At 39.8% G+C, this 24697-nt stretch overlaps 1 protein-coding gene across 8 annotated transcripts in view; it reads right to left on the reverse strand.

Annotated features, from left to right (window-relative positions):
* The window catches only part of RAB30 (RAB30, member RAS oncogene family), a 95518-nt gene that overhangs the window by 20228 nt on the left and 50593 nt on the right, over positions 1–24697 (reverse strand). For all 8 annotated transcript variants that reach the window (XM_037840878.1, XM_037840877.1, XM_037840880.1 and 5 more), the window contains 2 exons: positions 9958–10058; positions 6854–6937 (listed from right to left, as the gene is read on the reverse strand). In XM_037840878.1, the coding sequence (XP_037696806.1) occupies positions 6854–6937; positions 9958–10050 (177 nt within the window). In that variant the 5' untranslated portion in view covers positions 10051–10058. The remainder of the gene's footprint in view (positions 1–6853; positions 6938–9957; positions 10059–24697) is intronic.

Consider the following 24697-nt stretch of genomic DNA (forward strand, 5'->3'; position numbering starts at 1 on the left):
GCCATGACAGACAAAGGAAACCATTTTCCTCTACCACTTTAAAGCTCTGCGACCTTAGGCAAGACACTTAATCTCTCTGGGCTTTAGTTGTTTCTTTATAAAATGGGGTTAGTAATATGCAACCTGCTGAAAGTTCACATTTTCTGAACTCATCTCCCAGTGCTAAGACCAAACATCTGATAGTTCTGATGACAAAGAAATGGTAAAATACTGTCTACTTCTCCTTCCTGAAATTCCCTGCACATTATCCAGAAAGACTGTTGGATGTAGGACAAATTAGAAGGCCCCAAGGCACAACAACATCAACAATAATCTCTTCTAATCACATACATTTTGTAGGTCAGAAGGTGCATCCACCCCGATAGACATCACTTCCTCAGGGAAGGCCTTTTGAACATTTCAGATGAGGTCAAGTTCTCCATCTAACCCTCCCACTCATATGCTGTCTCCTGTAATCCATCCTATAATTCTCCCGAACAGCATCTGACATGCTCAAAACAGTTATTTATTTGTAATAATTTGTTTAATAGCTATCTTCCCCACTAGACTGAAAACTTCATGAGGAGGAAATCTGGGGCCATTTTACTCACAGTATCCCCTATGCCAAAGACAGTTATCGGCAAATAGTACATGCTCAACTATTTATTGATATTCTCATATAATCCTTACAACAATCCAGTGAGGTTAGTGGTTTTATGCCTCCCTGTCATGAGGCTAATGAGAAACTGGGTCTCCCAACTGATTACACACAAAGCTGAAACTCAGAGCCAGGTCTTTTCATTCCCATTTGAGGACTCATTCTATATCCCCATGCTGCTCTTGCCACCAGAGACTAATTTAAATGTACATCTGCATCCAAAGAGAATGAATCAGTTGGTGTCACCCTCTGCTCATACCAGTTTAGCTAGAGACTGATGAGTGATCAGCAGTCCCTGCCACAGATCAGCAACCACACAGCTCTCCTTTGAGTTGATGTTGCAGCTGTTCTTTGATGATGTACATGAAAGTCTGTGTATGCTGAAGACAGCCATACAGATGTTATATCTTTTTTCTGGGACAAAAGCAATTTCTATTCTCTGCCTCAAACCTAGGGACTTGATTTCCCTCTGCCAGGATGTGTCTTAGAACAACAGACTATTGTTTTAAAGCCACACTGAGCCATCAAAAACACCCGTGATTAGATTTAGATGCTGTCAATCATTTGAGATTGGTATGCACTCATGACTGGCACATCTTGAGAACAGCTTTGAGGGTTAAAACACTTTTCTAGAATAGTGATTTTATGGCTCTCCCAAGATGTATGCTCCTTTTTTCAAATATGGCTACCTGTTTCTAGCCTTATGGATTATTCTTGAGAATATCATACTCCATTCACTGCCCTTATCACTGAACTTGGTTTCACCATTTTCTCTGCAATTCGTTTACTTCTTTTCAATATTTGTAGGATGTTAATATATTCAGGGCACTGTTCTAGGCATGGGAGGATACAAAGATGAATAAAACATGATCCCTGATCTCAAAGAACTCACAATCTAGAGGGACAAACCCATAGTTAATTAACCATAGTACAATATGAGATGTTCCATTAAAGAGGTATAAGCAGGAGACACTGTCCCCAGTGTTAGTCCCATGCTCATCAACAGGTTCTCAAAACTGTAGCCATGGGCTTTCTAACACACTATCACCTGCAGCATGGGGCTACATTGTTCATTTACTCTTCTTTGTATCACTACTTACACTATTATTGCCTCACTGTCAAAAAAATGTTTTACAATCACTATCTGTCTCCTTACTAGACTGAGCTCTTTGAGGGCAAGGGCTGTCTCTTATCTAACTTTATACCCCCAGGGTCTTCCTAACACAGTACAAAGAACATGGTGAGCACATGTGAAGGAATGGCTACCTGAATGAACAAAGGATTCCATAATCACAAAGAAAAGATTAATTCTGCTTAAAGATTAGTAGGGTATTAAAGGTTTCAGAGATGAAATGTTATTTGAGCTAGATAGTAAGTTCTTGAGGGTAAGTATGCTTTACCTTACACAGTGCTATACACAAAGCATCTATTACAACACAGGATGGATAGATGGTCAAATGAACGAATATGTGAACATATGTCTGTACTTTCATGACTCTCCTATCTACCAACACAGACCTGATTAGAAAGAAATACAGCATATCTTCTATTCTAATATAATTAATCTCCTAAGGTTAAAATGCTTTAGATGAGCTTAGGGTTTTGCCTATTATTCATTAATTTGTAATAGACTAAAAAACATCAATGGATAGGAGAACATTCTATATATGTGTTAGATAGCTCTTCTAGCCAATGTCACTTTCTTAATACAGATCACTTTAAGAGAAAGCCCTCTGGTACTAGCACAAGAACAGACATATAGACCAATGGAATCAAACTGAGAGTTCAGCAATAAACCCTCACCTTTGGCCAGCTGATCTTTGACAAAAGGTGCCAAGTTCACTGAGTGGGGAAAGAATAGTGTTTTCAACAGAAGGTGCTGGGAGAAGTGGATAGTCATGTGCTTTTAAGATATTAAAGGTGGACCCCTACCTCATACCTTACACAAAACTAACTCAAAATGAATCAAAGACCTAAATACAAGGTCCAAAACCATAACACTCCTAGAATAAAACACAGGGAAGCATCTTCAGTACTTTTGTGTTAGGCAGTGGTTCCTAAAAGCATGAAGAACAAAAGAAAAAGTAGATAAATGGGACTACATCAAAACTAAAAACTTTTGTGCATTGAAGGACTTTATCAAGAAAGTAAAAAGACAACCTACAAAAAGGGAGAAAATATTTGGAAACCATATATTTGATAAGGGTTTAACATCCAGAATTTATCAAGAACTTCTACAACTCAACAACAGAAAGACACATAACCCTTTTAAAATATGGGTAAAAGACTTGAATAGACATTCTTCAAAGAAGATATACACTGACCAATAAGCATATGAAAAGATGCCCAAAGTCATTAGCCATCAGGAAAATGCAAATCAAAACCATGAAATACCATCGCACATCTGCTAGAATAGCTACTATTAAAAAAAAAAAAGTGCTGGAGAGGATGTGGAAAAATAGAAACACTCATACTTTGTTGGTGGGCATATAAAATGGTGCATTCATAAAATGGCGATTCCTCAGAAAGTTAAGTATAGAGTTACCACATTACCTGGCAATCCCATTTCTAGGTACATAACCAAAAGAATTGAAAGCAGGGACTTGAACAGACATTTGAACACAGACGTTCATAGTGGCATTATTCACAATTGCCAAAACATGAAAGTAACCCAAATGTCCGTCAACCAATGAACAGATAAACAAAATGTAGTATATACATACAATGAAATATTATTAGCCATAAAAAAGAATAAAGTTCTAATACATGCTACAATATGGATGAAGCTTAAAGACATCAAGTTGAGTGAAGTAAGCCAGACACAAGGGATAAATACTGTATGATCTCACTTATATGAAATAAGCAGAATAAGCATATTCAGGAAGTCAGAAACTAGAATACGGTTTACCGGGGGTCAAATAGGGGAGAGAAGTGGGAAGCTGATGTTTAATTTGCATGGAGTTTCTCTTTAGGGTGATAGTAAGGTTTTGGCAATGTATAATGGGGATAGAGGCATATGTATTCGAAAAGGAAAAAAGGTATTTAAGTTTTACATACACACACACACACACAAACGTAAGGAACTGTATAAAACAATGTAAACAGTGTGCCAAAGCATAATTATAATAATATGGTTTCATGAATTGCAACATTAATGCAAAATGTTAATAATAGGAAAAACTGTGTGTGAGAGGGGGATATGCAGGACTTTGTACTACCTGCATGATGTTTCTTAAACCTACAACTGCTCTAATAAAAAACAAATTAAATTAAATTAAGAAAGGGGCCTCTTCCTTAACTTTGCCTTCACTGATTTGGCACTGAGCCTCTATGGCTACAAGAGCCTTTCTAACACCACTGATTCCTGCCTTCAATTCTGGGAGCCATCCACAAGAGACTGATACTTGTAGGGGAGGCTGAGAGGGAGTGGTGAGAAATCAGGATAGAGAACCAGGTCCTGGTCCTGGTCCTGCCACTTGCCTGTTGGCTGATCTTGCACAAACCACCTATGGATTCTCTTTTCCATTGACTTTATAGGGCTCTGAGAAAGACTGCAAACTACTAGCATAAAGACATTTACTTGTCACCAAGAAAAAAGTACTCAGTACCCATTAAAGAACAACTGGTTCCTTAGTGAAGCCTGAGCAGCTCTGCCCTCTTCTACTGTGGGCTTAAACAGGTTACTCCTCATATGTCTGAGTGTTAGTAAGGCCCTTGGACTAAGGTGGTTGAAGAGGGCAATTCTGTATCTTGATTCTACATACTGGGGCAGGAAGAATCATCAACAAATTTATTTGGGCTGGATTTGGGAGATTCACCAATTCTCACTTTTGAAAAATGATGGTCCAGGGACCCGAAGAGGTGAAGGGCCAAGAACTGAGCTGTGAATACAAAGATGGATAAGATATGTCCCTTGTTCTTGGAAGCATGTAGTTTGGTGGTGGAATCAGATTTATAAAATGATGGATTTTATCAGAGTGTAATAAGCACTTACAATTGAAGTTGTGGTACACAGAAAAAATACAATTCTTGGGATTCAGCCAAGAAAAATAAGCCTGTTTCTTTAAAAGTAGGAACTATTTCTTATTCACCCTTATTCATGGCCAGTACCTGGCACATGATAAGCACTAACAAATTCTGATCAAAATTTGTGTGAACTGACATACAAATATGTATATAAATGGGAAACCCAAACATCTGGAAGTAAAATTCCTGAAACAGTTGCTATCTTTATTCAGCTTCTTGGTTTAGCAGCCACCTTCCTTCTGCTGAAACAACAGAAAGGTACAAAAGTCTCTTCCTGCCAATGCCTCTTCAGTACACACTCCTATCTTCTTCCTATCCCCACACCCTAGCTCCTTTTCTCCACCCCAATACACTATTTTTCTGGGATTTCCAGTTGGCATTTAGGTGGATTTCATATCCTGCTTTTGTCTTCTAGCACCTCCCCACCCCCACCTGCCCCGTTCTCCATTCACTGTTGCATTTGGTTTGGATGTTTCTGCCATAAGGAACTATTTTGAGGAGTCAGAACTGAAAGGGATATTGGGAGATGCCCCCACTCAGGAGCCTCATACTGAATTCTTCTCTGTGATGATGAGTATCTTCTTGGTCATCCTCACAGCATTCCAAGGAAGAAGTGCAGGTACATATGGGAGAAAGATGCAAATGGCATGGACTCAAACTAGGGATGCTTAGGTTGGCATCTAGCTGGAATTCTGATGCTGTCATTTTTATTGTGCTGTTGTGCCAGAGTCATTACTTCTTTGTGGGACTTAGAGAGCTCTGAAATCTCTAACAGTGGAGTTTCAATAACTCTGAAGGGCAAGTAGAGCACGGTGCGAAAGATCAATACCTTTACCCTCTCTCTGTGTAATTTAGTCTCTGGTCATGTTTCTTACCATCAGCCTCCTCCTTTTCCTTCCTCCAAGGTGACAGGCCTATAATGCCTTCATTCCCACTGTGCCAGTGTGGATGTATTACGTCCTCCAAAAAGCTATGTTCTTTAATGCAATCTTGCGTGGGCAAACGTATTAGTATTGATTGGGTTGGAATCCTTTGATTGTATTTCCATGGAGATGTGACTCAATCAACTGTGGGCAAGACTTTGATTGGATAACTTCCAAGGATGTGTTACCCTGCCCATTTAGGGTGGGTCTTGACTGGATCACTGGAGTCCTATAGAAGTGTTCACAGACAGAAGGATGTGCTGCAGCCAAGAGAGACACTTTGAAGAACACACTGGAGCTGAGAGTGGAGCTGGAAAACAACCTGGAATCAGCAGACACCAGCCACATGACTTCCCAGCTAACAGAGGTTTTCTGGATGCCACTGGCCTTCCTTCAGTGAAGGCAGACTTGTATTGATGCCTTAATTTGGACATTTTTATGGCCTTCAGACTGTAACTTTGTAACCAGATAAACCCCCTTTATAAAAGCCAATCCATTTCTGTATTTTGCATAACGGCAGTATTAGCAAACCATGGCAAAGGAAAACTGAGGGGGGTGGGTACTGGCTGGCAAAACTGATTAAACTCCTGGGTTCCTCACTTCCTAAATGTGTAACTAAGAATAAGTAAGTTTCTTAACCTCTCCAAAAGTGTAAAATGAGAATACCACTACCTCACAGGGTTTACAGTATGGATTGGTTTAAATATATGGAACATGTACTCAATACTCTCTTCCTTCCCATCTATGGATACACCACACTTCCATCCAGAAGCCATAAGTGGGGGGAGATCATGGAGCCTTTCCTGGACACCTCATTTAATCTCTCTCCCTTGCTAGGGGTAGGGGTGTGATGGGAGGCAGGAAAATTCTAGTAAATGATTAGTTATGACCAAATGACCCATAATGAAATTCAGTAATCAGTAGACTCATGAGGCTACTGTTTAGAATTGTTTATTGGACCAACTCACAAGATCCAAAAAGAAATTTCTTCCTTATCTTTGCATGCCCTCTGACATGAAAGGAGACAGCAAACTTGCCTTGGCCCTTCTCTTTGCTGTCTTCCAATCTGTAAATACATCATCCACAATCCTTTCTGCCCCCATAAAGGGACTAGAAGGACTCTGTTTGGAAATAAGATTCCATGACTGAGCATATTATTTTCAATGTGGGTTTCAATTAGGAGACTTAATAAATGTTGTGAAAACACTATTTCCCCTAAACTTTCACATAGCACAGTGAAAGCCTTATTAAACATTTAGCATCTTACCTTTACTTTTTCACCATTAATCTCCACAGTTTTAATCATAAAATCAACTCCAATTGTGGCTCCTTGACCTGGGGGGAAAAGACCCTGAAGAAGAAATAATGGAAAATAATTAAGCAAATCTTGCAATTAAATGAAATCCCTCCTCCCCACTCCACCCCCTACCACCCGCCACTCGGCCCTTCCTTCTGCTGAGCTAAACCGGTAAAAAAGATAACTCTGCCTAATATCATGACAGTGCTGTTTAGTTTAACTTTGTGTGTATGTTTTAAGGGGGAAAGAAAAGGGAAAAGTAGGAGAGAGAGCTGAAAAAGGTAAAAAGAAAGAGGAAGGGGAACAAAGGGAAAGGAAGAGAGAGAGGGTGACAAGAGAAAAGGAAACAGAGACAGAGAGCCCAATTTCAAAGAATGAAACAGAAAAATCAGACACAAGCATAAGATTGAGGAACAGGGAGCCACAGGGATGAGGTCATTAGGAGTGGAAGTAAAAGGCACAGTTGCTCTAAAAGAGGTAAAGTCAAGCAAGCTTAAAACCAGTTACCAGTCTGGGGCATGGATAGCAATGGGGCTGGACAACCAACATGAAAAAAGAAACCAGGACTCCGCATCATGAAAAACATGAGCAAGACAATGAAGCCTTGATTTTTCCTCTGCCCTGCAGATAATAACAATTTTCCTCATTGCAATGCACAATACACATACAATTATGTGAGATCAGGGCCAATGATACTGGCAGATAACCTAAGAAAATTAAGTCATTCAGGGACTTAAATGGTAGAAATAGCACTAAATCAGGAGGCAGCAACCCACTGTGTAACCTCAGGCAAATTAGTCCCCTCCTCTGGGCCTCAGAGTTATGCTCTGTTACACAGGGAGGAGGTGGTGTTTACAAGAGAGGACCCTCTAAATCGAATGCAATGAGCAAATGCAATGAGCATAATGCTGCTGTATGCATTTCAAAACCCAAAAAGCTTTACCTCAAACTGGAAGCTTAACCAGAAAGAGGATTTTAGCAAAATTACATGCATAATGCAATTCACTATTACACAATATTTCCCGTAAGCTTGGGGAGGGAGCAGAGGTAGGAAGGAATTCTATCAAGAAAAAAGCCCTTTACCTAGTCTCCCTTCCCTCTTTCCTTGCATTCCAGAATTTCCAGAACTTAAAATAAAATGGACTTTATTAGCTCCGGCAGCTAAAATTGGGAATTGTTAAGTCCATTCCCTAAAAATGAGAGCTCTTTAAAGTTTAAACTTAAAAGAGGGAGCTTCAAACTGACAGAAAATGTTCCATTGCATGCCTTCAAAACATGTAAATATAAACATTCATAATTTTACTTACAAATATTGAATCAATTTCCTTCTATTTTGGCTTGGCTCAATCATAAGCCTGCCAAACTTCAAGTTTCTACCTCCAGCTGTTTTGCAGCCTAGCAAATGCCAAAACATAAAACAAACCCTTCCCATGTTTCTATCATCATTTTGTTTCCCAAGCCTTCACAACTCAAAAACAGCTGAATCCAATTCACTTTAACCATCTACTAAATAACAAAAACAAACAAAATCCTGGCTACAAAGCAAGAACTTTGGGGGGAACTGAGAGGCTAGGAGGGGTAAGAAGTGGAAAGAAAAGAAAAATAACGAGATGGTCTGCATTTTGCTTTAATTACAGGGTTCATGCTTTTAAAGAGAAAGGCCAGATTCTGATGGTCTCAGAGGTTAGAACACATAGAAGATTAAAAATTATCAGGCTGAAAACCAGAAGACCTGGGTTCTAGTCCTTGCCCTGCCATTAACATGATGTGAGATCATAAACATGTCATTCGGTCTCTCTAGACCTGAGATTTTCATCTGTAAAGTGAGAAGAGTGGATTAAATAATCTCTAAGGAATCTTTCAGTAATAAGATATGGTCAAAGAAACTTTTGATAAAGGGGCTTAAAAACTTCTCTCCGTCTCTGCAGTCTTGCCATCCTGCCAAAAGCAGAAAAGATTACTAATGTTAGATGGAAGTAAAACCAATCGGAGTTTCCATGGTGGTTGACTGAGCCCAGGTGTTTGTTAGATTTTTACTTTTAGTTTCACTAAGCCAAGGCTTAGTTTAAAAGCACAGGCTCTATGCTGTGCTCATTTATCATGGGAAAAACCCTGACATTTCCAAAGGTGACTCTCTGCCCTAAAGCTGTTTGTGTTATACGATCTGCCTCTCCAGTTTTCCACAGAACCACAGGCTGTCGGAGCTGGAAGGGGCCTTGGAGATCATCAGGCCCCTTATGTGCAGCAGGGAGGCAGGGGGGCCTAGAAAGAGGAGGTGACTTACCCAGGCTCACAGGGCAAGCCAGAGCCAAGACCACGGACAAGGTCTTGACTTTCAAGCTCCAGGTTCCCCTTTGCGTTAGATAGAAGAACTAGCAGTCACAACTTGAAAATGCAAGATGCATGCATGGTAATCTCAACAAGGGCACCATTCATATTTTTCAGGGGAAAACACAGAAAAAGGTCAACTTCAAAACGATTTCTCTCTTGCTTCTGAATAAAAACAAGTATATAATCGCTGACAGTGATCCTCAAAAGGAAGCCCTAAAGGGTGCTGAACTTAGGTCAGACATGATAAGGACCTAACACGGAGGAAACATTCAATCCAGTTCAGATAATTTCTCCACTGTTCCCATTTCATTCCACTTAATAGATTTAGAAAATTGGCATATTTGGTTCTAAACCAAAATGATTCACTCAGCTTCCTGAGAGGATGTGAGGAGGCATGGGCAAGGTGATGGATTCAATTTGTATTTGAGTTTTTAAAAACTAAATATTTGGTTCAATTTGATGCCCTGATTCTGTTGTTACCAGCTGTGGATTAGTATTAACTAATAATCTATTTTTGATACTGCACACTGAAAGCAAAACCACTTGCCCCTTTCATTAAAGGAAGCAACAAACCATGCTCCCTTGATGTGGCTTTCAAAACCCTAATCAAGACTACAAAGCTCACGTACTCTTAAAAGGGTGCAGTAAGGACTTGTGGCCAAGAGGCTGGCACTGGGACCAGTTTCCCCTAAACCCACAGGCTAGAACAAGAAACCCAACCCTGAGTTTCCAAGTTCCCTTACCTGAGTGAATCGTCGGACTAGGCACGTCTTCCCCACACCAGCATTGCCAATTAAAACAATTTTGAACAGGAAATCATAATCTTCCATACTCATTTACACAGCTGCAAAGCAAACATAGGCGAGAGTGAAACAAACCCAGTCAGACTTGCCCACAGAGCTCCAGCTGCACCAGCCTCATCTCCTTAGGAATAACAGGTCTGACTTATTTGAAGAGCAATTTCATGTTCCCGTCTGGTGACCCTGCCAGCAAGAGAGGAACACAGGTGTTTGGTCACAGACGGACTTTAGTCCTTCCCAGTTACTTCACACCACATAGATGTCCTGTCACCTGGTAACCTTTATTCTTCCAAGTAGTCAGGTCACAGGTTGCTCATATGATCAGATCTATTTTCTTTCAGCATGGAAAGCAGATATAAAACTGATCTATTTTCTTTCAGCATGGAAAGAAGATACAAATCTATGTGCAGATGAGCTGGGGGTACAAAGAAGTAGAGACAAAGGTGAGCACATCCAAAGCTTAAAGGTTGCTTAGGTGCGCGTGTATGCCTCTGGGAGGGAGTGCTAGCGACTGGGAGATTGAGTCGAGGGGAAGACCTGTGAAGGACTCTCATAGTCTCCCGTAAAATCTGGGGGTCTTGGGGTCTTACCAGTGAGATTTACAGTCATATTCCTTTTTCACCACCTTCCAATTCCTATACACAGCCTGCTGTCCACACTGATCCTACAGCACCTCTGATAGTTCCCGTCTCTTCATTCCTCTAAGTTGTGATATATGACACTTCCTCTGCCTAGGATGTCCCCTCCAGCCTGACTCTTTCTGCATCATGAAGTCATTCAATGCCCAAAGCAAGCATCTCCTTCTCTCTGAATCTTTCCCTGATCTTCCCCAAAAGGTTAAACACCATCTCTTTTGTGCTTTCACCATTCCTCAGTCCTAAAACTTCACTTGCTGTAAACGATTATTTGTTCAGATGTCTGCCTCACTCTTCAAGAAAGGAACTGTCTTTCAACTCTTTTTCTAGCCCATGGGACACAGTCCACTTAGTAAACATCTACTCTATAGAATGATTTACTTAATTAATGGCTATATTGCTTCAGTGTAAACTTTAGTTTCTCCAACTGTACTAAAAAAAAAAAAATACCTGCTCTATTTCAGAGGATTGTTATGAAGATTTAAAAAGAAACAAAAACTACAAAAGAAACTTGGTACCGAAAAAGCCCTATCCCAGTGAAGGCAATCATGATTTACTGAGTACCTACTGTGGTACTGTGCATTGGAAATACAGAGATGAGACCACCTGCTCTCAAGACCAACAAGAGAAAAGTTTAGTAACAACCAAAAAAAGGATTAAATGACAGTTCAAGCCAACAGTGGAGCTCAGGTCATAAGGTGCAGACAGAACAGCCTAGTGGACTCTGGAGGGAAAGGAAGAGGACAATCAGTGACCCCCGAGGGTAAGAGTGTGTGAGAGAGGAAGAGAAGCGTCAGGGTCAATCGTGCCAGTAGATCTGAAACCCAAAGGGCTGCAGGGTCATGGGGCAGAAAGGAGAGTCCACTGCTCCTAAATCTATCAACTAACTGGGGAAGTGAATTTCCTGTGGGCAAAGGTGATTTCCATATGCATTTCAATGGATCCTTGGAAAGATGAGTGACAATACACAAGTGGCAGCTCATGGGGTTCTGTCTCAGTTGACTGGAACTATAAAGGAAAAATATTCTCTATATAAGAATCTGGGTCCATAAGCACCAGTGGCATTTGCTATATGCCAGGTACTAATCGTGGCACTTTATGTATATCTCCATTTGTCATCACATGTCCATAGGCTGATATTTATTAATATATTACCTATTTTATTGGTGTTCAGAGAAATTAAGAGGGTAGCCAGAAGTCATAAAGCTAATATCCAGACTTCAAGTTCAAAAGGCATGTGGTGTCATTCACACATCTCTAGCTTTGCAGTCAGAGACACCTAGGTTCAAATCCTGGCTGGCTACCTTCAAAGTGTGTGCCTTTGTGTGAGTGACAGTTTTTCTCGGCCTCAACTTCCCCATTGACAAAATGGGGCTAATAACAGGTGCATCCCAGAGTTTTGATGCTTACAGGAATTAATGGAAACCCTGAAAGACAGGACCTGACTCTTAGCCATCCAAACTCCTTAATATGACTCACAAGGTTTTCCACATCTGGCTCCTGCCTGTATCACCAGTCTCATTTCTCATCACTCTCTTCATACCCTACACTCCAGACTCACTGGATTCCTTGAGTTCCTTAAACATCATGGGATTGCTTTTCTTCTCAAATCGACACATAATCTGTTTTTTCTGCCTATAACACAGAACACAACCTCCCTTCCCCACCCACAACCCAGCTAACTTTTACTCCTCCTTTATATCTCAGCTTAAACAACACGTCCTCTGGTATGCTTCTCTGGCCTGTGAGGGAGGCTGGGCCTTCCTGCTATATGCTCCCACAGCACCCTCTTCCTCTCCTATAGTAAAACTCACCATGCCTTACTGTAATTAACTATTTATGTCTTTCTCACACCCCAATGCATCCCTCAGCACCTCAGCTCTCCATACACACACACTCACACTCACACACATGCTCATGACTGTGAGCAGCATGAGAGCAATGAGGAATTTGGTTGAGCCCTGCTCTATAGGGCCAACCTGTCCCGTCATCATTGTTGTCACTGCCATCATCATCATCATCATCATCATCATCTTCATGTCAGCTAACACATATACACTGCTTACTGAGTGCTAGGTACTGTTTCATGCACGCCACAATATTAATGCATTTAGTTTTCACAAGTCCCAAGAGGTGGGCACTATTAATATCCTCACTTAATAGATAGGGATACTGAGGCACAAGAGAAATTAAATAAGAAGTCGTTGAGGCCCCACACCTGATGCCTGGTGGAGCTGGGATTCAAACCCAGACAGCCTGGCTCCAGCACCCATGTCCTTGAACCACTGCCCTCCATTGCCTTTCACAACACTTGGCTCATAGTAAGAGCTCAGGAAGGATCTGAAGAATTAAAAGATGAAGAGCAAGTACTCAGTAAAGGTGATTTCTCTTTTCTCTTCCCCTCTGGCTTCAAATATAGAACTCTTTCCACCATACTCTCCTAGTTTAAATAAGAATCAAAGTCAAGCTCCTAATAAAAACTCAGATGCATAGTGTGTCAATTATAACTAAATAATGCTGTTAAAAGTTAAAAGAAAAGAAAACTCAGGGATAGGCACAAGGATAGCAGGGAAGACCTGAGGATCTGCAGACCCCATATGGACCGCAACTCACTGCTTTCATAAGTCAGTAAGAAATAACACAAGGACTGGGCCGCATTTTTTTCTGTGCATAAATTGTTTGACACACATTTATTTCTCCAACTTCAGCAGAGGTAAAAGCAACACAGTAGAGAATCCAAAGAACGCCCAAAAATAAAGGCCCAAGAAACAGGGCCCCTAAGAAAAGGTTAATGGTGCCCAAATCATGTACGTAAAGGAAAAGAAGGCAAAAGAGACACTTTGTCCAGTCAGTGCTGTCTCACATGGTTACAATCGGGAACAAGCCATGGACTAAAAGTGGAAGACCCCTCCCCTTTCTACAAGAAATTACTTAAATGCTCAGTTTAATGTTTTTTAAATGAACTTCTGGGGAAAAAAAATGTGATCTCTTTAAAATTACAGGCTGTCTGTGGCAAAGGCTTGGACTATAAACTCCAGGTTACCTGCTGTAGTTACTCTTCTGTTTCTAATAGGAAACACATAACTGAGTGAAAAGTTCACAAGATTCTCCGGAAACTATGCTTTCAGGAAGCCCTTTTATTTGGTCCACATGGTAGTAGCTTAGGCATCACCATCACCTCGTGATACATCCCAGGAGGGTGGAATCCACTCAGAGGAATACTGGCTAGTTACACCCAGCCTTAAATTGGCAACAAAAGTCGCACCTTGTCTGGGGAGCAAACATGTCACAAGATATGCGACTGCCAAGCACTACTCTATTATACTCTATTATATTCTGTTACTATTAATAATAGCTGACAGTTATTCAATGCTTATTATGTGCCAGATTACTCTTCCACATGTATTCACTCATTTAATCTTCATGACAACTGTATGAGGTAGGCACTATTATGATCCCCAATTTACAGAAGAGGAAACTGAGGCACAGTGTGCCAGTTTGGATGTATTATGTCCCCCAAAATGCCGTGTTCTTTGATGCAGTCTTGTGGGGACTGACATATTAGTGTTGATTAGGTTGGAATCTTTGGATTAGGCTGCTCCCATAGAGATGTGGCCCACCCATCTATGGGTAATACCTCTGATTAGATTATTCCCATGGAGGTGTGGCCCTGTCCATTCAGTATGAGACTTGATTAGTGTACTGGAGCCCTGTAAAGGCTCACAAACAGAAGGACCTCAGAGCAGCTGCAGCTTAGAGAGACATTTTGGAGAATGCCATTTTGAAACGCAACCTAGGTGCAAGCGGATGCCAGCCACATGCCTTCCGAGCTAACAGAGGTTTTCCGGACGCCAATGGCCCTTCTCCAGTGAAGGTATACTCATGTTTATGCCTTGGTTTGGGACACTTCTATGGCTGTAGAACTGTAATTTGTAACCAAATAAAACCCCTTTATAAAAGCCAATCCACTTCTGGTGTTTTACAAAACAGCAGCATTAGCAAACTGGAACACACAGAGAGGTTACCCTAAAGTCACACAGCTAGTTAGTTTCAGAACCAGGATTCAAACCAAGATCCTGGGCCTGGCTCCTTCTGAAACAGAATACTGCACCCACGCCTTGTGGTTGATGATGTCACTGTTATCTGTTCTGAGGGTTGGGGGCTGAGCTAAATGAAACTCCAGTACCCCTGGAACTGCAATGTTCTAGAATTCCCCTGCTTTGGAAGTAGTATACCTACATTAAGTGGGGCCACACACTGATTCCAGATCAATGTAGCAGTGCTCCTCACTGTGCCATCCAAGCAAGGTTTCTTTCAAGAGCTGATCCCAAGACACGTGACCCCCTTCCTTGCATGCCACCCCAACAATTCATTCACCAGTCATCCATATAATTAAGTACCGTGGAAATGAACAGGAACACTACTCGGATGAACAAGCCTGTGGCAAAACTTCAAATATCATAATCACCACAAAAGCTCTAAATAATTGGGTGTATTCATGTACCCTTAATGAGCATAAGAGTCAAAAAGAAAAAAATAGAGGAGGAAAAGAAAAGAAATGAGTGAAAAAAGACAGGAAATGAGATTATGAAAAGATTTTTAAAAGAACAGTTTTAAGCAATATGATTTTGGTAACATAAACCCTTTATCAAATTGACCTATTTTAAAAAGATGTATTCACCATTGTACATCAGTGTATTTTTTCCCTTGTCCTTTTGGGTGGGACTTTGCTCAGTAAAACAGATAAAATAAGGCTTCTAGTGAATAGAGGTCAAATCCCTCCCACCCTCACCCTACTTCCACTGACTTGTCCTTGTTCAAAAATGATGTGTCTTGGGCAGGTTCCTTTTCCTTTCAGGGCCTTGACCTGTTCAACTATAAACCAAGGGGCGGAGGGGTGGTGAATAGATGCCAAAGCCCCTTCCCATGATGGCACGTGCCCTCCAGCCAGTCATTCTCTCATACCAAAGAGGGAGCCTGGGTAATGAAACCAAGGGACCCTGGTCTGTTTAAAAGCTGTATAAGTTTCCTTATCCATCAAATAGGGATAATATGAGAACCTAATTCATTGAGTGACTTGAAAGACAAATAAGATAATATATGAAAAGGGCTTTTTTTAAAAAATATAATTGAATCTTTTTACCCTTACTGACAAGTCGTATAAGCTGACTCCAGAAAATATAGAAAATACAGACAGACAAAAAGGAGAAGAACATGACTTCTAATTCCTTTCCCTACCCATACCCCAAACTGGGGATAATTGCAGTTACCATTTTGGTATACATCCTTCTAGTCTTTTAATTTATATACAGCCATGTATATGTATATATTTTATAAATTTATGGTTTTTTAAACAGAAATAGCATCAGAGAACCACATGAAGTTTTTCTTTTTTTTAAACAGTGATATTTTCCCAGAACCAAAATCAGAATTCATGATCTGCAAACAGAATGATTACCAAAAACCCTCAGCATTCACTGATTTAACATTTGTTCCTGTGACCTCCTAAATAGGAAGTGGGAAACTTCACAGTGATATAATTTTAAGAAATATTAAATACTATAATCCAGTCTTAGAGATTCAAAAGTTTCTGAAAATTCCCACATGAAGAAAACTGGCTCACTTTGTTTAACCCAGGATTTAACAAACATAATTTTAGCTGAGAATTCATTTTTCATATAACATCTTTTAACATCCCTTGCTACTTAGGACTTCATGAAACATTAGTGGGGCAAATACTAGTTTTATAGCATTTGACATCAGGGCTGACCAGGCAGGGTTGCCAGATACAGCAAAAAACAAACAAGCAAAAACAACCACAACAACAAAAACTCACACTTAATTTGAATTTCAAAGAAACAAAAATAATTTTTTAATGTGAATTTGTTCCAAATCTTTCACGGGATGTATGAATCATTTTTTAGTATATACATATGACCTAAATATGGCATGGGACACACTTATACTAAAAGTTATTCACTATTTATCTGAAATTCAAATTTAACTAGGCATTCTATATTTTATCTGGCAAACTTACTAAGAAAAATGTGAGTAATCAGGTCACAGTAAAAGCAGAAGCCCTAAGCACAATACCATGTCCACCCAGAAGTGATGGAAGTAGCTGGGCGGGGCATGAAATACAAGATATCCCTGCTAAATCCAAAACAATCAAACAGAGGACTAAAAGGGGGCAAAGAGCAAACTTTCAAGAAGGTATTACTGGGCCGGGATTCTTCAGAATTTGGGTTAGACTCCAGGGACAGCATTCAGTCTGGCATATGAGGCTGTGCAGGCAAGTCTCGCCTTCCTGGACAATCCCAGGGCACTGTGGACCTTCCTCCAATTGCATCTCTGTGTCTGCCTGGTAGAGGAAGCCATACTCTACCTGTCTATTGCCCCTACTGTCCTTAAGGACAAAGACCATGCCTCAACGAGACACCTCTATGTATCCCACTGCTGCACTCAAGAATTGAAATAGCTTTATCTATCTTTCACCCTAAATGAGGTTCTGCCTCAGGAAGCTCATTATTGCTTAATTACTAGGAGGCAATTACTACACCTTACTATAATGAACTGCTGCAAACTCACTTGCTTTACATCAGCTGCTAATTTCATGTTATTGCAAGTTAATTATTATTCTTATTCACGGATGTCAAACTCCCACCTGTGCCATGGCTGTTCCACATTCATCAGGCCTGATCTCCAGCATTCTTATATGGCCCTTTATAGTCTACAGAATGCTTTCACAGAAATTATCTAATCTGGACCTTCCAACAACCACATGAGCTGTTTCTTATCTTTCACTATGCAGGTAAAGAAATTGAGGTTTCAGTGTTGAAGTGACTCACTCTAAGTCACAGACTAGTGAGTGGCATGGTGGCTTCTGCATCCCAGCCACGTACAACAGCTCCCCATTGCCGGAACACACAATGTTTTCCCAGGTTCTTACATAGATGGACCATGATTTGGACACTTTGTATGCCAGGAAATGTGCTAAGTGTTTTTCCACATATAATCTTATTTAAATTTTTTCAACAGTCCCATTAGGTTGGTGTTATTATTATTCTCATTTTACAGATGAGGAAACTGAGGTTCAGAGAACTTAATTAACTTGCTCAAAATCACACAGCTAATGAACAAAAGTGCCAAGATTCAAAACCCAAGTCTTTATGAAAAAACTAAGTTGGACCTCTATCTCACTTCTTATACTAAAATAAATTCCAGATGGGAGTTGAGATTTGGATCTTAAAAAACTGAAAGCATGAAAATACTAGAAGAAAACATGATATACACAAAATCTTAAAATGGGTAAGATGGTCTCGGAACTACTTAAAATTAAGGCCATAAAATAAAACTATTGACAAAAATTTGACTAATTCCTTTATATTTAATTCTGCATGACAAAACAATAAAAATGAAGAATTGACCAAAATATCTGCAATATGTATAACTAAGAACTAATTTCCTTAAATGCATAGAATTCTCACGAATCACTAAGATAAATCTAATAAACCAATAGAAAAAAATAGGCAAAAGGACATTAGTAGATGGCTCAAAAGGAAGAAAACAAAAATGGCACTTATAAATATATTTTAAAATGCTCACCCTCATTCATAGCAGAAATATAAATTCAAACAATGAGAGGCCTTTTGTTTAAATTTTGTGACAAAAAATATTTATAGCATAAAATTTGCCATTTTAACCATTTTTAAGTTTACAATTCAGTAGCATTAATTACATTCACAATATTGTACAACCATCAGTACTATCTATTTTCAGAATATTTTCATCACCCCAAAAGTAACTCTTTACTGATTAAGCGATAATTCTCCATTCCTTCCTCCCCTCAACTCCTGGTAACTTCTAATCTACTTTCTGTCTCTGTGAATTTGCCTATTCTAGATATTTCATAGAAATGGAATCATACAATATTTTTCCTTTTGTATATGGTTTATTTCACTTAGCACGATGTTTTCAAGGTTCATCCACTTTGTTGCATGTATCAGTACTTCATTCTTTTTATGGCTGAATAATATTCCTTTGTATGTGTATACCATCCTTTTGTTTATCCACTCATCTGTTGATGGACAGTTGGCTTGTTTCCACCTTCTGGCTATTGAGAATAATGCTGTGTATGCAAATAATCTGTTTCCACTGCTTTCAGTTATTTGGGGTATACACGCAGAAGGGGAATTGCCAAGACTTATGGTAATTCTAGGTTTAAATTTCTGAGGAACCACCAAACTGTTTTCCACAGTGCCTCACCACTTACATCCCCACCAGCAATGCATGAGGGCTCCAATTTCTCCACATCTTCACCAACACTTGTTATTTGCCATTTTTTAAAAAAATAACAGCCATTCTAGCTGGTATGAAATACATCTCATTGTGGTTTTGATTTGGATTTCTCTGATCACCAGTGATGTTGAGCATCTTTTCATGGGCTTATTGGCCATTTGTATAGTTTGGGGAAATTTCTATTCAAGTCCTTTCTCCTTTTTTTAATTGGGTTGTTTATCTTTTTGTTGTTGAATGTAAGAGGTCATTTTTCATCCCTATATTGGAAAATTATGGGGAAATGGGGCACTTACAGACTCCTAGTGGTAGGTAAATCAATACAACCTCTATGGACAGTAGTATTGAATTTAAAACTAAAAATGCTGTTACAAACCCTGTGAGCCAGCAATTCCACTTCTAGGAATCTATCCTACATTTATACTCACACGTGTGTACAAAGACATGTTGTTTGTTATAGCAAATAAGAAAACAACCTTAAAGTCCAACAGCAAGAAAGTGGTTGTATAGATTGTGGCATCCATACATCAATATACCACACAGCCTGCTATGGACATCTGTAAGATGCGTTAAGTGTAAGAAGCAAGGAGCAGGAAGGTGTGTATAGTATGAAAAAAAGAGAGGAGATATAATTATATATTGGTATATACATAAAATATCTCTGGAAGGATACAAAAGAAACTTGGTAACAATGGCTGTCCCTGGGGAGCCTGTAGTATCTAACTCCTTCTAGTGAAAAAGAAAGATAACCTGACACAACAAATTATACTCTGTTCTTCCACTCAGTCTACAGTAGTGTTTGAAAGGCAAGACAGTTTTCCTAATACTAAGAGAGGTCCTTTTAAAAATCTGTTTTGGGTGCTCTATTTCTAACTGTCTGCTTGTCCATTTGTCTAACGTGCCACACAACTTAATGTGACAAGGAACCCAGGAAGGACTCCATCCAGACTCTAGAGTTGCTTTTTCCACTTCACTGTCTCTATCATTGCTTTCTGTATTAAGCCATTCCTCATTACGCAGCATAGGGAATCACTACCTTGTGGATTCATCACTTCAGATCAACTTCCCTCAAAACCAAGTATCCATCGTGTGACAACCAAAACCAAAAGATCAAACGATAGCTCATTTCTGTCACTAGTAAAATTAAAACTCTTGCACATTTGTATTGTCTGAATCACAGCTTAGAAATTACTCTCCCAACCCACTGACACAGAATCTTTCTGAGGAATCAGGAGGAGTCAGTCTTTTCCTCCCTATTTTACAGTGATGGGAATTGGAGCCCAGAAGGTGATATGCCTCAGGACACACAGCATGTTAGCAACAGAGCCAGCAGAGCACACACAGGTCCCCTGACTCTAAATCAGAGCTGCTGCCAGGACAAATAAGCTCTGCAAATATAAATCCCTATGGGCAAGGCCAAGGGCATACAGCAGGGGAGACTGACATGGACCCGTGCAGTGGGGTGGGGTAAGGAGAAAGGAGCACAAAAATAGCCCTTAGGATTATTTTGTAAGACATGTAAAATTTTAAAAAGCAAGCCTGAGAGCTCTACAGTATTATTTTTAAAAAATCAAGACAATAAAATATTGTATTTTATTCTTGGTATGTATTCCTCTGTATTTTCCTATTTCCTGAACTATAAAATGATTTTAGGATACCACACATCTAAGAAAAATGAAAATTTATCAATCAAACAGCATTTCACCAGCACTAAATAAAGCAAACGTCCGGATTATCTTGTTTAAGTAATAGTGCTCTTTCACTTTTAATAGCAATAGGCTGCTTATACCCAGCACCACTACACTGAATAGCAGATTTGGCTTTTCACAGACAGGTGAATGGAGAAGGAAGAGTCCACTGCTTAGGATCCTCTTGGGCCTATACTCAGTTAACTCCCCAGAGAGAGCTAATTTGTTTTGTACCACTGCACCTGGGAGCAGCTGCTTGACGAAGAGTCTTAGACACGCCTGGAAATACTGGCACCCTATTTCTTTGGGGGAAAAAACACCCTTTCCATTCACTATTCCCTTTCCAAGATGGGGAGCTTCTGTCTGCAAAACATGTCTGTTGAACCGATCTAAAAAAGGCCTTTCCAGACCCAACTGGCTGTTTCCCTCTTCTGCACAAGCAGGCAAGCCTCCTTCTGTTGTCCTTTTCCAACAATAAACAATACCACCCACAAAGAGCTCCATGGTTTTGTCCCACTGCCCTCCCCGTGTTCTCTAAACCAGGGATTGTGTCTAATCTTTCCTCTGCAGAAGCTTTCCTGCGCCTTGCTTGACTGGACCGGAAGGGTCTCCTTATCAGCATCTCCACCCCCACTGCACCCCTCCCCAACAGAGCACACAATGCAGACCGGCTAGGCAACCCGAGGTCAGGACCATGGCGATGGCCCAGAACTGGGCTGCAAACATTTCCTCTGGTGGCCCTCTGCCCAAGGGATGGAGGGAGGCCTACCAAGAACAGAGGTGTCTCCCTCCCTGCTAGAAAACTCTCCAGGCTGGACCCTTCCCTCAGCTGTTTAAACAGATTCCCTCCTTGCAAAAGGAAAGCAAGTGTCCTTATGCTTTGGGACCCCATTGGATGAGGATAAAATATAGGAATTCTCCTAAGTGACTCAGGTCCCATCTCTACAAGAGAATGACTATCTGCCTAGAGCCTCCTAGGTGCTAGATGCTTTGTACACACTGTCGTATTTAATTGTTGAAAGAGCTCTTCTGGGCAGGATTTCTTAGTTACCATTAATTTGAATAAGTTTTTACATCTATAGAGCACCTCTAATTTGCTAAGTTCTTTCCTGTGCATTACCTTATCTGCATACTGGCAAATTACTGCATGGAAGATAGGGTAGAAATTCTCCCTCAGAATCCACACATATACACATGCAGCCTACAGCATGGCAGAGGTATCACTTGCCAAGGCCTGCAGATTTTCTGTAAGAAATGTAGCTTGAATTTCCACAATGCTCCACCTTCGTCCTTACTGCACCAACCTGACTCAGGAACTTGTCAGCTTCCACTGAGACAGTTTATTAAAGTCTTTTAACCGGGCTCCCTGGGTCCAATCTACCAAACGATTTCCTAAAAGAACTTTTTAATTCTCAGCCTTCAGAATGAAGTTTAAACTCCTTAGCTTAGTTTAATAAGGTATTTTTAATAATCTGGCCCAGATTCACTTCTCCCCAATCCCCCATATTTTAAACTCCATCACATAGACTTTTTCTCTTTCTCCATATGTACCACATCCTTTCAGGCCTCCATACCTTTTCATATGCTCTTTCTCCTCTCTGTCATATGCCCTTTCTCTTGCTGTAGAATTCCTTCTTATCCTTTAAGATGAAGCTCAGATGCTCCTTCCTCTGTAATTCCTCCCCAAATACCTCATGTGGAATAAATGACTTCTTTCTTTATGTCCTCAACAACCCACTGTAAATAACCTAATCCAGACATTCATCACATTGTTTTATAATTATCTGTCCATCTTCCTCTCTAAACGTTTAGTTCCTCAAATTAAAATTCAACAAGTATTTATTGAACAAATGACCAAAAATGGGAAAATTTTTGATTAAAAAAAAACAAGCAATGTCAAAACAAAACAAATAAATGAACAAAACAAACAAAAAAAAAAGTCTCTTTCAAATAATTTTAGATTTTAAAAAACAATCTAGTAAATTCAAGTACACATGCTATAGGGTACAGTTTGAGGGCTGGGTGGAAAATGAAGATGGGTAAAATCCACCAACAGATGGCACCTGAGGGAAATCCCAAATTAAAAATAAAGTCTGGGATTTTGTGTCAATAGACCAAGGAAGACATAAGTAACGACATGTCCAGGAACCAAGAAGCAGAGAGGCCCAAAACTCTTTCAAGATAAATAGATAAATAAATGGCCATTGGTGTTAACCTAGTGATGGCAGGAGTAACATCCAAACATTAATGGATGAAGTATAAAGTGGCACAGTTCCCTTTCAGCAAGTTTTCAATAATTCACCAGGAGCCCTAACAATGGCCATACTTTTTGACCCAACAATTCTGCTTCTGGGTATTTCCCCAAGGAATAATTCCAAGATGTGCACAGATTTATTCACAAGAAAGTTCATTCCAGTATTATTTAGAATAGATCTCCAAAATGGAAATTAGCCAACAATAAAGAAGTGGTTACACTTTGCTAGAGCCACATGATATAACATGAAATATATACATGGAAGGATATACATTTTTAACATCTTTATCTCTCAGGGATGGGATTATGGATAGTTTATTTTCTTCTTTATGCATTTCTGACTTTTCTAAATTTTCTTTGATAATCATAACTTATTTAGAAACAATACACAATATTTACAATTATCACAGGTGCTCAATACTGGTGAGAGAAGCATGGGACAGGTATAGCTGTACACAGCTAGGGACCATCTATATTCAATTTTTGTCTTTGGGAAAGGAGGATCTCACTAGGTGCAAAGCAAAAGCCATAATAAGAGTTCAAGTCTTTCACACAGTGCTCTCATGGCTGGGAATTCACTTTAAGGAAAGAATTCAACAAATTCAAAATGCTAAATGAACAAAAATACTCATTATATCTTACCTAAAAGAGTCAAGAATTGTTTCCAATTCTTGTATATGTCCAAAGTATAGAATGTTAACACCATGGAATGCGGGGCAGCCATTAGAAATGCCAATTATGACAACTATGTAGAAATATGAAACAATGTGGACAATAAAGTTCAAATGAAAAGGACACACAAAGCTACATTTGTCAGTACTTGCAGCTATGAAAAATAAGCATGTATGTGAACAAGGGCATCTAGAAGTAAAAACATTATGTTGTGTTAGGATGAGGTTACGGGGAACTTTTTTTTTTTGTCTTACGTTTTGCCCTTTATTTAAATAAGTTTTTAACATTTTGCACTTACCATAGTTACATTTTTTTTTAATTTTGGAAAAAAGAGAATAGGGGAAATAAATTGCCAATGGGAACACAATCATTGTGTTCCTTCCATCCCTTTTTCTATGCACTGGGTGGTTTTGTTTTGTTTTGATCATTGATGTAATCATGTCAACGTTTTCTTTAAAGCAGTTACATAATCATTCTGGTTTTTAAAAACCCAAAAACTTAACCCAAGGCCTGTTAAGAGAACATAGCTGTGGGTTGTTTCAAGTGCTATCAAGAAAACTGGTATAATACCATGTCTGTTTGTAAGTAAAAAACAGAAATATTGTGCATTTGTGACAAAATATGGATTTATCAAAGTTCCTCACACCTGCAGGCAACCCTTAGGCCTAGGTCAGAAGCCACAAGCCAAGAGCATGGAGAGTAGTAGGTTTCTAAAGTAGATGCAGCTGTAAGTCAGAAGGAAATTTACAAGACTTTGAAAACTGAAAGATACAATGATGTACTATGTATTCAGATCAGAAAAAGCCTGAAGAGAATAAATTCAATTGGTCACTAGGTCCAGAATATTTAGCCTCCTTTACGTCTCTCATGTCCTGATTCTCCCTGCTCTCCACCTGCTCTCACCTTCATGGAGGCCAACCTCTTTTACTGGGCAGCAGCTGCCGCCTTTTGCCTGCTCTCACTGCCTTTTTTCCCTCTTTCCCACCTGCACGCAGTCCTTTCTCCGTTCTGCGGCCCAGATGAAGGGTGGCTCATCACACATGGACCTAACTTACATCTCTGCCACTACAGACTCCACCAGAGAAACAGGGACAGGGAAAAGCATTATCTAAGCAATGCACCAGCTGTGCCAGTCCATT

This window comes from Choloepus didactylus, chromosome 6 (genome assembly GCF_015220235.1).
Source record: "Choloepus didactylus isolate mChoDid1 chromosome 6, mChoDid1.pri, whole genome shotgun sequence".
Taxonomy (NCBI): domain Eukaryota; kingdom Metazoa; phylum Chordata; class Mammalia; order Pilosa; family Megalonychidae; genus Choloepus; species Choloepus didactylus.